Raw genomic sequence first — 15,861 nt, 5'->3', positions numbered from 1 at the left:
TAAAATGCTACTTACTGGAACTTTAATCTCGTCATGATGTCCTTCCTCATCCTCTGTGTAGGCCACAGCAGGAAACCTGAATCACTGGAACGCTGTTTTTCCTTGTAAAAATGAGAGAACAAAAGGAAATGTGGTTTTTAAATGCCTTTTAACTTTGTCGCCCTGTAGAGACTTAAAGCTGGACAACATCCTGTTGGACGCAGAGGGACACTGTAAGCTGGCAGACTTTGGGATGTGCAAAGAGGGCATCCTCAATGGAGTCACCACCACCACCTTCTGTGGGACACCAGATTACATCGCTCCTGAGGTGACCACAGACACAACCCACACCCACAGACACTCAGGGTACACCGACCAGGTTTCTTACTAAAGACTTCATCTATGTTCGACTGTTTGCAGATGACAGTCTACTGTAGAGAAAAGAATACAATATAGTACAGCACAATACAATACAATACAATACAGTACAACACAATATATGCAGTACAGTACAATACAATACAACACAACACAATACAATACAATACAGTACAACACAATACAATACAATACAATACAATACAATACAGTACAATACAATACAACACAACATAATACAATACAATACAGTACAATACAATACAACACAGCACAATACAATACAATACAATACAATACAGTACAACACAATAAATACAATACAGTACAACACAGTAAATACAGTACAGTACAATACAACACAATACAATACAGTACAACACAATACAATACAATACAGTACAGTACAGTACAGTACAACACCATAAATACAATACAGTACAATATAGTACAACACAATACAATACAATGCAGTACAATACAGTACAGTACAGTACAATTCAATACAGTACAGTACAATGCAGTACAACACAACACAATACAATACAGTACAACACAGTACAATACAGTACAACACAATACAGTACAACACAATACAATACAATGCAGTATAATACAGTACAACATAATACAGTACAATACAGCACAATACAATGCAGTACAATACAGTACAGTACAGTACAATGCAGTACAACACAACACAATACAATACAGTACAACACAGTACAATACAGTACAACACAATACAGTACAATACAGTACAACACAATACAATACAATACAATACAGTACAGTAAAATACAGTACAGTACAATACAACACAATACAATATAGTACAATACAGCACAGTACAACACAATACAACACAACAGAATGCAATACAATAATACAGTACAGTACAATACAACACAATACAATACAATACAGTACAACACAATACAATATCCACTGTCATTCAGAAACATACATAAGCTGGTGTACATTCGAATCATATTTGGGGTTCACTGACTTGCCATCAGACACATATAATGAAAATCTGACAGATAAAATGCAAAAAATAAAATATATAAAAGCATATCTTCAATTCACAATATTTTACACTGAGTTATGAAACAAATGAAAATAGTATCTCGTCTTAAATTAAACTGCGTCAGAAACTTGATGACACAGCGAAAAAATGATTTTCTGTTGTTTCTATTTATTTTTTATAGTTTTGTTTTTCAGATTTGAGGAAGCCAGCAAGTAAAATATTTCTATTTTCTCCTGAGACCCATTGATGCATTTTTTGGTCCTCTGTAGGGAACAAGAGTTTCACATCCTTACTTAAAAACATTAAATAACACTGTCCACTGCAAAGGACATTCCATTAAAAAAAAAAAAAGTGTATCTGGACAAAAACTGTAGCATCATGCTGTTTCTTATTAAGACTATTATTTAATGTAAAAAAACTTATACAACTTTTACATTAAAAAGCCAAAACTTTTACTTTCCCTGGTTTATATCTTTGTGTAAACATGATTCTTCCTATTATTACTCATTATTTTTACTGTATAGTTCATTACACATTTTTCTGTGTATAAGTTGTGTGATTCTTATTGAAGCTACAAACAGCATCAAATCAAACTGATATTGACAATAAAAATAATCATATCTTATTTGTAGTATATGAAATAACAGTAAACAAATAGAACATTCCAAAATAAGACAAAAAGAGAAAGGATAAAATAATATAGACAAGTCATATATTCGGTGAATGTGTTTTTTATTTATGGCTATATTTATTTTAAAAATTTTTGTTAACGCTTTTCACTCAAACTAAAATAGAAATAAACAACCAAATATATCCCATAGTTTAGGTTATCTCCACCTCCATGTCCATGTTTTTATTAGTTCACCAGCCAGTAGGCTATGGGCAGTTGTGAAGGCGCTGTGTTCGGCTTTGTCTTCGTTTTTGTCGTCTTCATTAGCAATTTTTTTCAAACATTTTCTTCTCCAAAACTACTGGCTAGATTCATTACACATTTTTTTTATGTAGCTTCCTTGGGACAGTGTCTACAAAGTTTGCTCACAATTTTGAGAAATTTAGATTTTTGATATTTTGATTAATCTTGTCAGTTTACCCTTGCTTCCAATGGTCCATATTTTAATGGCTTATAATATGGAAATGGTTACAGATGTCAATACAGTTACTATTGAGCACTGATAGGAAGTCATATATGGACTTTCATTTTGTACCATGACCTTTGACCTTGAGTGACCTTGAAGGGTTAAACTCAAGGTCAATGTCTAAAAAACTTGCTCACAATTTTGAGGAATTTAGATTTTTGATATTTTGTTGAATTTTTTTGAATTATTAAAAGTGTACCTTTATTTATAATGGTCCTAATTTTGATGGTTTATAACATGGAAATGATTACAGATATCAATATAGTTACTATTGAACGCTGATAGGAAGTCATATATGGACTTTAATTTGTTGAGTTCTCCTCCAGTGAAAGTACCACCCACTTCTATTTCTTCTAGGCCACAGGACTAGCGAAAAACCTGACAACCTCGCAAATTCAACTTGTTATTGATTTTTGATAGAATATGACAGTGAGATACAGGGTCATTAGTCCTATTTTTTCATATCTAGAACAGAGCAACAGTGCTTAAAGATAGAAAAAGAGGTAAAGACAAAATAAAAATGTAGGCGAAAAACAGTATTACATCAAATGAGAGTATTTTTTTCTTGACTCAGTGTTCTTCCACATTTTTTTTTTTATCCTTACATTTGTAGTTATAGTATTTTCATGCCGCATATTCTTCCTGCACGTTCAGATCCTTCAGGAGCTGGACTACGGCCCCTCGGTGGACTGGTGGGCTCTGGGCGTCCTGATGTACGAGATGATGGCTGGCCAGCCGCCGTTCGAAGCCGATAATGAAGACGACCTGTTCGAGTCCATCCTCCATGATGACGTCCTGTACCCGGTCTGGCTCAGCAAGGAGGCCGTGTCCATTCTCAAAGCGGTCAGTCAGAGGGAAGCGTGATGCAGGGGAGGGGGTGTTCACTAGTGTCTGCACTAGTGTCTGTGGGTTTGTGTCTTTATGTTAGAGATGGCAGGGATCAAGGGGAGGCTGCAGGGGAATATTTAGACCAAGTGCATTAACGCTCCACTGTTACTATGTCTTTATTAGGAATGTAACGATTACTGGTATAATGATAAACCGCGGTAAAATTGCAGACGGGTAGTATTACCGTTTAAATTCTAATTATCATGATAACCGTGTTTGATTACTGCACTTTTCCGGAAAAAACGCCTATGTAAAGATCTGCTTTTATGTCAAATATTTGAGTATAGCTTTAATTTATTACAATTTTAATTGTATATACCTAATTTCTGGAACCAATATTCACTTTTAAAGTCTTTGAAAAGGTTCGTTAAGCATCTTTGTGTTATTTATGCAATAAATTATATACATTTTTCAAATTGGATTTCATATATTTTTGTGTTTTTTGTCCTTTTATTTTTTTATAGTAGGTTAAAGTGAAAAAATAATAGACAGATGATATAAATGAAGTTGTGCTGAAAAAAAAGATCCCAAACATGGGTATAGTAAACATTTGTTTATATAGTATATAAAGGCAAAATCAAAAGTACTGAAAAACGGACAAAATAGGCTCAGACCACTAAGGGTTAATATTTTAATGTTTCTGCCAACAGAAGGTACATTGTGCCAATTATTTTCTTTGGTTTGTTTGTTTGTTTGTTTTTTTGTTTGTTTGTTTTTTTCAAAATACAACTTGGTTAAATTATTTCAGTGTGTGTATTAGTACTTTTTGAACATTTTGAGCACAATTTCAACAATACCCCGATAATAATGATAACCATCATAATTTTGGTCACAATAACCATGATATGAAATTTTCATATCGTTGCATCCCTAGTCTTGATACTTAGTTACTATGTCAGAATATGTTTGATCTTCACAAAATGGATAAATAATATAAATGATAATGTAATAAAAAACAGTACTTAACTTACCTGTCAATCCAAATAAATACCCAATTTGTTCATTGTCCAAGTTCCTCTTAATCCTCTAAAGGTCTATTTGCAGGGGTGTCAATCATGCAGATGTTAACAATCAAGGGTAAAGAACTCCTCTTAGTTTCATTGGCCACATGCAGCATGTGATCTCAAGTAAAATACCTGCATATTTGCCTTAATGCTGCTGCTGTAGCAGCATCTGAACTCACCCCCCATTTGCCAACACCTTACACCAGCAAGCTCTTATGCAATTTAATCAACCTCTTTATCATTCATGCATATAGTACTTAAATAGTGCCTTTAACACGTATCCAGCTCCATATAATGACCAAACATGACCTTTGACCTGAACTCATTTGAATATCATTTTGGAAAATACAGCAAAATCATTAGGTTTGACTTTTAAAATCTAAAAGAACATTCTTGCCCACCTTGCAGATTCTATTACTTGAAATATGTTAAACACACTATATTTGTACATAAAATAGATCAAGCTTTAGAATCTACGAGGAGGGCAAGTTGTTCGATTTGAAGGCAAACTAAGAACGTTTAAAAATTATACATTACATGCAGTAGTGAATGGAACATCACCTAAACGTGTCTGATTTACACTTGTTTGTTGTTATTATGATCATAAGTATTTGTTGCATTAATGGAACTCCTTTCCAGTTGAGTAAATCATGTTGCTATTAATACAAAAGGGTTCCAGACTTAGTTTTACAGATATTATCAAGCTAAACGGATCCATTCTGGAGATGCTTGATATGGTGGTTTTGCTTCAGTTACTGAGTCATGCATCACTGAACATGATCCAAAATGATTTTCTAGACATAATTGTGCATTTTACTGAGCCAGACACATCTATTTTTATAAATTATAATATAATATAATATAATATAATAATAAATCCAAAGTGGGCTAAACAGATAGTATACCAGAACATGTCCTTGGGTTTAATGTGGCCCCTGAAAGTAAATAAGTTTGACACCCTCAGTCTTAAAGAACTTTAAATCTATGTATGTCACACCAGCTCTTTTATCTTTATTTCTATTCCAGTTTTCATTGTCTCGTTTTGTCTCTTGTCCATGTTTTCATCATCTTTTGTGTTTTTTTTGTTCAGTTTTTTCTGTTTTATCACTGCATCATATCAACTAGTATTTGACGTTTATTTATTTATTTATTTATTTATTTTGTTTGTGTCTTCTGTTGATCTGCGTTTGCTTTATATTCACTGAAAGAACATCGGCTAATTCCCTCTGTTTATTGCAATAAATTATTGTGTGTGTGCGTGTGTGTGTGTGTCTAATGCCACTTGTCAGTTCGTTTATTTGTTCGTTCAATTTTTCCATCACAACCCTTGCGTTTACCTTGGCTCTTGATGCGGTTTGACTGCAAAGCCTTGTGGGAAAGTGTGTGTGTTTATGTTGGACAGCGTCTTGGACTCTGACCAATCACTTTACTGCCACTCTGCACTCCGATTGGTCAGCTGAAGGACTTGAGGTCACATGATCTGCTTGGTCTGATGGCTGAAACGCTGCAGAAAGGCTCAAGTGAAGGACCGTCTTACAGAGCCTCCAGTGTTTTCATCAAAGTCTTCAACTAGTTTATATAACAGGAGTTTATGAGGATTAAATGTTTTTCTGAGCTTTACTTAATATTAATGTAATGAAAGGATAAAAAACATGAATTGCCTCCTTTATTCTTCAAATTGTCCTGTGAGTGGAATCAGGCTTGAGGCTGAAGTAACATAGAGAGGTTAGAGCAGGGGTCTCAAACATGCGGCCCGGGGGCCAAATGCAGCCCACCAAACGTTCCAATCCGGCCCATGGGATGAATTAGCAAAGTGCAAAAATTCCACAGTCAAGGCTGTCAAATTTATTTTAGCTCAGGTTCCACATACAGACTAATATAATCTGAAGTAAAACAATAACATAATAACCTACAGAATATAATGACTCCATATTTTCTTCTTGGTTTGATGTGAAAAAAATAATCTTACATTATGCCTATAAATAAAGACAACTTCAATTTTTTTGTCTTTGTTTTAGTACAAAAAATAACATTAAATTATGAAAATATTTACATTTACAAACTATCCTGTAACAATAAAATGTGAATAACCTGAACAAATATGAACCTGAAATGTCTAAAGAAAATTAAGCACAATTTCAGCAGTTTTCTGCCTGTTACTAAGTATTTAGTGTCTTTGTAGATCTGATCCGTAATGCACATGTAGAAATGATCATTTGAGGCATGATATTGTTAAAATTGCACTTATTTTTCTTAAGAAATTTCAGTTTTTTCAGGTTATTCACATCTTTTTTGAATAGTTTATGAAAGTAAGTATTTTCATTATTTAATGTTTTTTTTTTTCCACTAAAACACAGACAAAAATTTGGAGTCGTCATTATTTATAGATTATGCTATTATTTTACCGGTCCGGCCCACTTGAGATCAAATCGGGCTGAATGTGGCCCCTGAAAGAAAATGAGTTTGAGACCCCTGGGTTAGAGTTATTTTAATGGCTTTATCTTCTCCATGTAAACACTAATATGGCAAATGGTCTAGATTTGTAAAGCATATCTATTCCAAGTATTATTTTCAGCTGTTTTCATGCCAGTGTTAAATATATTATTTAATTTTACTTGTTACATTAACATGCAAATAAATGGGAAACACAAATAGCAAATGTAGCTGATTTTTGAGCGACAACATTTCCATATCAATATGTATATCTGGACACCATCATGAGCTACTTGTTACATGTTATCTGTTGTTATTATTTAGTCTGATGATCCATACATAAAATCAATCAGTCAGTGCAATGACCAACTACAGCTTGGATTTGAAGCCAATACATTAGCGTCTTAAAACATAATAGTGACAGCAACAAAATACTGCCACCACCTTAAAAAAAAGTCACCTTCCTGCTAGTATTGAAGTTTTTTGGGTTTTTTTTTTCCAGGAGTCATTTGTTCTTCCCTCTAATACAGTGTTTTTCAACCTGGGGCTCAGGACCCCACATGGGGTTGCCTGAAATTTCTAGTAATTAACAAAAATAAAAAATAAAAACTTACTAATAAAACATATATGGTGAATTGAGAGAGATAATCACGATACATTAAAGACATGACAAACTCAGAAGCTGAAACAGAAGCACTGTGGTACTGTTTATCTTTCAAATGTTCATTGTGGTCAGTTTCAGATGCTGCAGCTCTTTCATAATTCATAGTTTGAGTTCTTGTTTGTTCAGTATTAATTGTCAGCCTTGTAAATCCAAGCTGGACTGACTGTACATATCCTGACCAAGGAAAATAAAATTCTCACTTTGTGCAGTAATGTACACCTGGCTTTTCTACCTCCGTCCATAATAGTATACATTATATGTAGACTAAATGTCATCTAAAATTAACATTTATTTGCAACACAGTATAGCAAACTATTACATGATCAAAAACAAATTAATTTAGAAAAGCAGATAAATACTTTTTTAATATATTATTCACCGCTGCCTTAAAGTCCATAAACATCAGTTGGATGAAACCAGAACCTCCCTCATATAATACATGGATTCAAAAAGTTTGGAATATTTACCAGATGGAACAGATCACATACTTGCTCAGGCTTCAGAAAACCATATTTACTAAAAGATGGGAACCTGTGTTACCTTTACTGCTGCAATAATATTTACTGGTGATGCAAGAATACTCCATGTTATCAAGGTGCTGTCATTCTACCTCTGACGAAGATTTATATCTACAGCCTTTTTTATTTTTTTATTTTAATTTTTTTATTTTTTAGAGTGAACATTGTTTGCTATAATTGTTATTGCTTTCTCAAATTTCATCATATGTGCCTGTGGAGATGTATGAGAATACATTTGCAGCTGTGTAGGGGGAAAGAAAATTAATTGAACTGTACTTGAATGTAAAATTGTACTGTACTGAAAAAAGAGAAAATCTAATAAAAATTAAGTAAAAAAAAAATTTAATTAATTAATTTTAGCAAAAAAAAAAAAAAAAAGTCTCCATTGTGAATGTCTGGGGTCGCCAGAAATTTTATGATGTTAAAATGGGGTCACGAACCAAAAAAGGTTGGGAACCACTGGTCTAATATGTGCTCTGGTGGTCCTTCTATAAATCGATAGCCAAAGAACAAAACCTCCTATCTGCAAAATTTTTGAGGAAATTGAAAATATCTTGTTGTTTTCTTGTAGAATTCTATTTGTAAAAAGCAATATACAGTTTTAAAAGTATATTATTTATTGGGCAACATTGCCAAATAGCCTTCTGCAAGAAAACAGCAAGTTTTTAAAATTTTCTCATCAAAGTGCATTTTTCAGATGGTGGTTTTGTTTTGCAGCCATCTAAATGATTGTTTCATTAATCCAATTCAATTAATTAATTTGTTTCATTGTTTAATTAATTAGTTATTTTTATTATTTTCAGAGTAATGAATGGAATTGATGTTTTTTCCTACAGACGTCTCTAGTTGTGGCTGACAAGTGACACGGACAAAAGGATCATCAAATAATTTTATTAAGCAAATCTTTAGCGAAGGTCATTATTACTTCATTAGAAGCTAAGGCCAAAGTTATTCTCATTTAAACTGGTACATATGGGTGAATTCTCTTGCTGGTGCCTGGAGCTGATCCCATATTGTCTTGTGTGTGCTAATGCTAATGCTAGGTGTTGTGTTTTTGTTTGTTTGTTTGTTTGTTTGTTTGTTTTTCTTCTTTATTGAAAATTAATAGTTGCAACAAATTACAAAGGGGAGCAACACTTATACATTCCACATATTGCTTCAAACAAAACATTGTGTGTATTAGGATGAAAAAATGCAGTGACAGACTATTTCAGCTGCATTAGCTGATCTTAGCTTTAAATTAGTATTGAATTGAATAGTTTGTCAGCTAACCTGTTAATTAATATGTTGTCACTTGAAACAAAGTTTACATCATTATTACTGTTTACTTTAGTACTTGCGTGTTTCTGTCATATACAGTAATTAACACAACTCTGTGTTTTAATATATAGCAAATAGTTAGTATTGTATAAAACAATGTATGTGGGTGTTTTTTAGAACACCTTCTTCTTCATTTTTTTTTTTTTTTTTTTTTGGCTACAAGGATAACTTCATATGTCTCCAGAGGGGCAATGGGCTGTGCAACAGCAGGAATAACACAACAACAGTTACAGCCGCATATACAATGACAATAAATACAACAGAAAGTAAGGTGAAGTGCCATGTTAAGATAGGAAAAATAAACATAAAAAAGCATAAAAACTGATCATGGAACAAAATTAACAGCTTCCAAAATTACAGTTTAGTAGAGAAATTTAAAAAACAATGATTAACAGGCATGCTTGATTTGTGTTTTATTATTTGTGTTAATTTCTTTCCATGAAGTGTAGTTACTCATTGTTGAGTTGTTTTTTGTTTGTTTCCCTGATGATTATGTAAAATTTTCCTTTTAGCTGTTGCTGTAAACAGGTGAAACAACAGACCAAGGAGCCTGACGTACTCTATGAAGCGCTTGTAGGAAATATATCTTTTAAGCACAACAATATAATGATAGTTATTAACTGGCCGTTATGAGTCCTCTTACCAGAATTCAATTTACTAGCAGTTGCGTCATTTCAGATTATTATTTCTTCTTTTTAGAAATTGATTTTGAAGAACGAATGGATTTTGATTAACACCTGTTATTCATGTTTAACCTTCAGTCTCTGCTGATGATGCTCCTGTTTTTAAGCTATTTTTGTTTCCTCCTTTCAATCTACCCCTCCATTTTTCCCTCTCTTTCAGTTTATGACTAAGAGTCCTAACAAACGTCTGGGCTGTGTGGTGGCTCAGGGTCTGGAGGAGGCCATTAAACTCCACCCGTTCTTCAGAGAGATTGACTGGACGCTGCTGGAGCAGAGGAAGATCAGACCCCCCTTCAAACCACGCATCGTAAGTTCATAAAAAAAAACACCTCAGAAAACAATAAAGCCATGAGGAATGTATTCCGTTTGCACTAAAACCAGCCCCTTAAAGGCTCCAATCCGGCCCAGTGGATGAATATGTTAAACAAAGACATTAACAGTCATGGGTGTCACTGAGTTTTGGTCATAAACTTAAATACTATATTTTTCAGTAGCAGATGCCTGTTACTAAATATTTGAGTATTTGTAGATCCATTGTGATCTGTAAGTTGTATTGCACATACTATTTTTAAAATTATACTTGTTTTTCTGAAGAAATTTCAGGTTGTTCATGGAAGTTCAGGTTATTCACAATTTTTTGTGAAACGATAACATTTTCATACTTTAATTATACTTTTTTTTGCACCAAAACGGAGGAAAAAATTTGAGTTTTCATTATTTATTAAGTTATTATGCTATTATATTCCTGGCCCTGCCCACTTGAGGTCAAATTGAGCTGTATGTGGCCCCTGAACTAAGCCGAGTTCGACATCCCTGCACTTAAAGCTGATCAAACTGGTTTGTTATCACTATATTTTCATACAAGCGTCCCATAGAATTCTTTTGTAAAGTGACTCTATATGTTATTTAACAGTAAATGTATGAAATGGGGTGTTTTGTTAAATGCAGGCCGTAAGCTATTGTCGTCATGCGGCATCCGGTAGCGGCGTCTGTTGTTGTCTGTCATCGTCTGTCATCTGTTACAAAAATTTCAATCATCTTCTTCTCCGAAACTACAATTCCGATTTACTTCAAACTTGGTATACAGCTTCTTTATGATGATATCAACAAAAGTTAGTGAAATTATTTGGATCCGGATCTGATTCTGGATTTGTTGCGACTTTGAAAAATTTCCCCATTATAAGAGATAGGAAGCGGATCGATGCAGTAACTCAGTAAATATAAATGATATCCAGTGTAAATTTCTACAGTCCAGCCCTGATGGGGAGATGACCAAAACATAATGTCCACATGCTGATCAGGATCTTCTTCTGGATCCGGGAACTTACGGAAAATTTAACATGGGTACTTATGGGGAAAAAATTTCAATCGTCTTCTTCTCCGAAACTACAGTTCTGATTGACTTCAAACTTGGTATACAGCTTCTGTATGATGATGTCAACACACGGTATGGAAATTATTTAGATCTGATTCTGGATTTGTTGCGACTTTGAAAAATTTCCCCATTATAACAGATATGAAGTGGATCGCTGCAATAAATCAGTAAGTAGCAATGATATCAAGTTGGAATTTGAATTTTCTACAGATCTGATTGGAATATGACCAAAACATGGGCTATTTCTGTAATAGAATAAATACACATAACTGGGTGATAATAAATGGCATCTGGATACATTTCCCAAAGCTTTTAATTTGGGCGGTAAGCTACAGGGCCATTGGTCCTATTTTTTCTATTTCAGTGTCTTGCAGATCCACTAATTCATTGACTGATTTGTTAATAAAGGCTAAACATATACACCTGCCTTTTGTAAATTTAGGGTCAGGACCCAAAACATGGGATGATTTCTTTTGGGGTAACAGATATCAGGATGAAATCCATAACAATAATATGATATGTGAATTCATTCTCCACATTAGGCATAAGACATAAAAGAATGTAAAAAGAATGTAAGATGGAAGACGTAGTGATGTTGATAGCTGCAAAAAAATGTATAACAAGGAACTGGGGGAAGATGAACGTACCATCAAAGGATCAATGGATAACTACGATCGAGGACATATTTCTAATGGAAAAACTAACACAGATTGAGACTACAAGAACCGCAAATGAACAAAAAGTGGAAAAAATGGACATTATACAAGCAAAATAATTGATAAGACTGTGCTACCCAGACTTATTTATTTATGTTGTGTGTTTTTTTTGTTGTTGTTCTTTTGAAACTAATAAAACATAAGTCACAAAAAAAAAAGATGGAAGACGTAAAACACATGAGATGAAAATGATGCCAAAGTAAAACATGTCAAAGATGTACAACTGCAACGACAAAAACAACATAAAAGATGACACAGACTTTTCAATGTTTTGACAGTGGAGGAGTCCATGAAATGTAGACAGGAAAATTCAAAATGTACAGTACTGTGTAAAAGTCTTAGGCCTCCTCTAGGTTTGTTGATTTTGCAGGAATGAAATGAACATTAGCCAGCTGTCAAGCTCCACTGGCACATTGAGTACTTTTCCTTCAGCGTTGAGGTCATATATCATTCCATCATACCATTCAACATTCACGGTTTAGCTTCGCATGAGATCCACATACCTGCCTACAATACCACAAACCCTTCAAATAACTAGTAATAGGGAACGTTAAAAGCATGTACAGTACAGGTATGAATTTGTGAAATGCAAAAATTACACTAACGTATTAACAATCATTTTAGTCCAGGTTCCACATTCAGAACAACTCAATCTTAAGTGGGTCAGACCTGTAAAATGTGATTATAATAACCTATAAATAATAACAATTCGAAATTTTTGTCTTTGTAAATATAAGCATTTTCATGTCATTTTACTGTATTTATACTAAAACAAACTATCATCACACGATCAAAACGTGTGCAGGACTGTACAAAGTCTAAGCCACCTCTAGGTTTGTTGTTTTTCAGGGTTGAAATGAACATATTTATGTATTTTTTTCTCATTCTCTTTTCTTCAAATTCAACAAGAAAATACATGAAATGTGTGCAACAGCCTTAAAAGATACACACAAACTGAACTAAATGTTTTCGAAAGGTTGAAATCATTTTTTAGTTTGACCTCTGACCCCATGACGAGAAGCAGAACAGTTAGAAACATCTGACATGTGTTGAATGAAACCTGGTATAAAATATCAGAAAATTTATTTAATAAATCTCATATTGTCTGAACAAATGGGTTAAAGACGTGTTAACCCTTTAGGCGCCAGAGTGTTTTTTTCAATTTTATTCAATTTTGATATCAAGAATTCCAAAAGCTCTGTATTTCATTAAGTTATGTTGCTTGTTGCAGTGTTGAGACGTTGGAGGTTAAAGGGTTAAGTGCCAAACGTAACACCAAATACAGCTACTTTGGTTTAAAGCGGTTGTTTTTCCCTGAAACTTTGTTTTTCCTGCTGTACATACGGCACATATATTCAGATTGGATCTTAATACAGAGACTTTGAAATGCATATGTGTGGTCATTAGAACTTTACTAAACTAACAAACCTATGGTTGGACTGGGACTTTCGCACTATATAGTTGCGGAAAAAATCATTAGACCACCCCTTGGTTTTTTTTGTCAATTTCTTGTTCATTTTAATGCCTGGTACAACTAAAGGTACATTTGTTTGGACAAATATAATGATAACAACAAGAGTTTAATTTAAGAGCTGATATCTAGACATTTTCCATGTTTTGTTTTTTTTTTTATAAAAAAACAAAATTATAACTTATTAGTGTATATAGGAAAAGGGATGTGATATTATTATTATTATTATTATTATTATTATTATTATTATTATTATTATTATTATTATTATTATTCATACAAAATAATAATTGCTATATAGTGATCATAAGGAATAGAAATTGGGGGTAGGAGTACATAAGTTTTTACTTCTTCCTACTCCTTTTCGAGCATGTATAATTTCATTTCATTTGTTTTATTATTATTATTATTATTATTACTATTTTTTATGTTTGTTTGTTTTTGCTTATCATTCATTTATGTACTAGTACTTATATTTTGTTGGTTGATTTTTTTATTTTTTTTATTTCACTGTTTACATGTTCGAAATAAAGATTTCATTCATTCATTCATTCATTCATTCATTCAAATCACTTCAGCTCTTACGTCAATATCTATGGCATTGTACTGACAACAACAGTGCTTTTAGGCATTCCATGTTTTCTTTTCTGTCTGTTTTAGTCACATGATACACACTGGGCTTAGTACTTGATTGCATAACCATTGTTTTTGATGACTTTTGATGGTCTAATAATTTTTTCCGTGACTGTATTGTATTTTTGACAGTTTGGGTATTGTGGAGGTATTTATTCTTCCAACTGGAAAAGTTTGGGAACTACTAGTGTATACAGTTTGACCAGAATTTAGTCACTCACATCATTTCAGTAAAACATTTCATGTGTTGTGTTTGTTTTCCAGAAAACCAAAAGGGATGTGAATAACTTTGATCAGGACTTCACACGTGAAGAGCCCGTCCTGACACCTGTGGATGACAACATCATCAAACAGATCAACCAAGATGAGTTTAAAGGATTCTCCTACTTTGGAGACGAGACTGCAGCCTAAACACACACACACATAAACCCACACATACACACTGTACATACACTCATACAATTAACTATAAATACATACACACTCACACAAACATCTGCACACACCAGGAAATGATCGAGGAAAAGACAAAACATTAGAAGAAACAGTGATCTCTAAGAAACACAGCCTCTGACGGGAGACCTCCTGAACTTGTACTGATTCTCAACACTCCAGGAATTATACTAGACCACCTGTATCTCTCACTATGGTTTCTGTGCTCTTGTTGCTTGTCCATGTGTGCATATCTCATCAAACGGTATGGTCCAGCAGCATGTTCGTGTTTGGGTAAACGCTGTTAGAAACCACCCGACGCTCCTTCAGTTGGATTTATGATAAACACCTAAAACCAGAATGGTTACAAGTGCAAGGTAGGGGCAGTCAGTGAGTGTGTGTGAGTGTGTGTGTGAGAAAGGAGGACTATGTGTACAAGCATGCATGCATTCATACCTCTAGAAAGACATTTGTGTACATGTACTGTGTCTGTCTCCGTGTTTAAAGAATGTTTTTCTTCCCTAAACATGTATGTGAATGGAAAAAAAAGTCATTGAACCTTTGATTGTATTTAAAGAAAAACAGGTCTTGAAAAGTATTTTATTCTCAACGAGGACAGGATGTGTATTTATCAACGTCTCAGAATCACTCCAAGGAATCATGGCATTTGCACATCAAGTTTGTATTATTTTTTTGGATGCGTTATTTAACCTGTCATCTGATAAAAATCCCAAAGACATTTCACACACTGAGCCCGATGCGTATTATTGCTCTGTTGTGAAAATTAAAAGAATGAGAGAAAATAGAGCCTGAAAACACTGAAACTTACACACAAGATGATACTTATTTGATAATACTTCCAATTATCAGTCTGTTTATCACACCTTTCTGCCAAATTCTGCCAGTTTAACCATTACACTCTTTGTTCAAGTTGAGAAAAACTCCCCAAAAAACCCTTTAATGGGCTAAAAATGGAAGGAACTTCAAGAAGAGCAGTGCTATAGGTGTCGCTTGCACAAAAATTTGCACATGTATAACAAAATGTACTATGTATTATATTTTATATGCAACAGTGGATTTGCAGAATTCTTTAAATTGTTTTATCAGTTTATTTATTAGGTTTTTTTCTGGTCAAACAATCCTCTAAAGCCTTTTTAACTAATACAAACAACGCAACAAATCCAACTTGTACCTTTAATAA

General features: G+C 33.6%; 1 protein-coding gene across 1 annotated transcript in view; it reads left to right on the top strand.

Moving 5' to 3' along the window:
- LOC115434115 (protein kinase C epsilon type-like) overlaps window positions 1-15,644 on the top strand; it is a 168,258-nt gene extending 152,614 nt beyond the window's left edge. Inside the window, exons 12-15 of the mRNA XM_030155812.1 lie at window positions 169-307; window positions 3,178-3,366; window positions 10,194-10,340; window positions 14,493-15,644. Of these exons, the coding sequence (XP_030011672.1) occupies window positions 169-307; window positions 3,178-3,366; window positions 10,194-10,340; window positions 14,493-14,639 (622 nt within the window). The 3' untranslated portion in view covers window positions 14,640-15,644. The remainder of the gene's footprint in view (window positions 1-168; window positions 308-3,177; window positions 3,367-10,193; window positions 10,341-14,492) is intronic.
- The last annotated feature ends 217 nt before the right edge of the window (window positions 15,645-15,861 follow it).

The sequence above is a fragment of the Sphaeramia orbicularis genome, chromosome 15 (assembly GCF_902148855.1).
Source record: "Sphaeramia orbicularis chromosome 15, fSphaOr1.1, whole genome shotgun sequence".
NCBI lineage: Eukaryota > Metazoa > Chordata > Actinopteri > Kurtiformes > Apogonidae > Sphaeramia > Sphaeramia orbicularis.
This window is presented reverse-complemented; position numbering and strand designations above follow the sequence as displayed.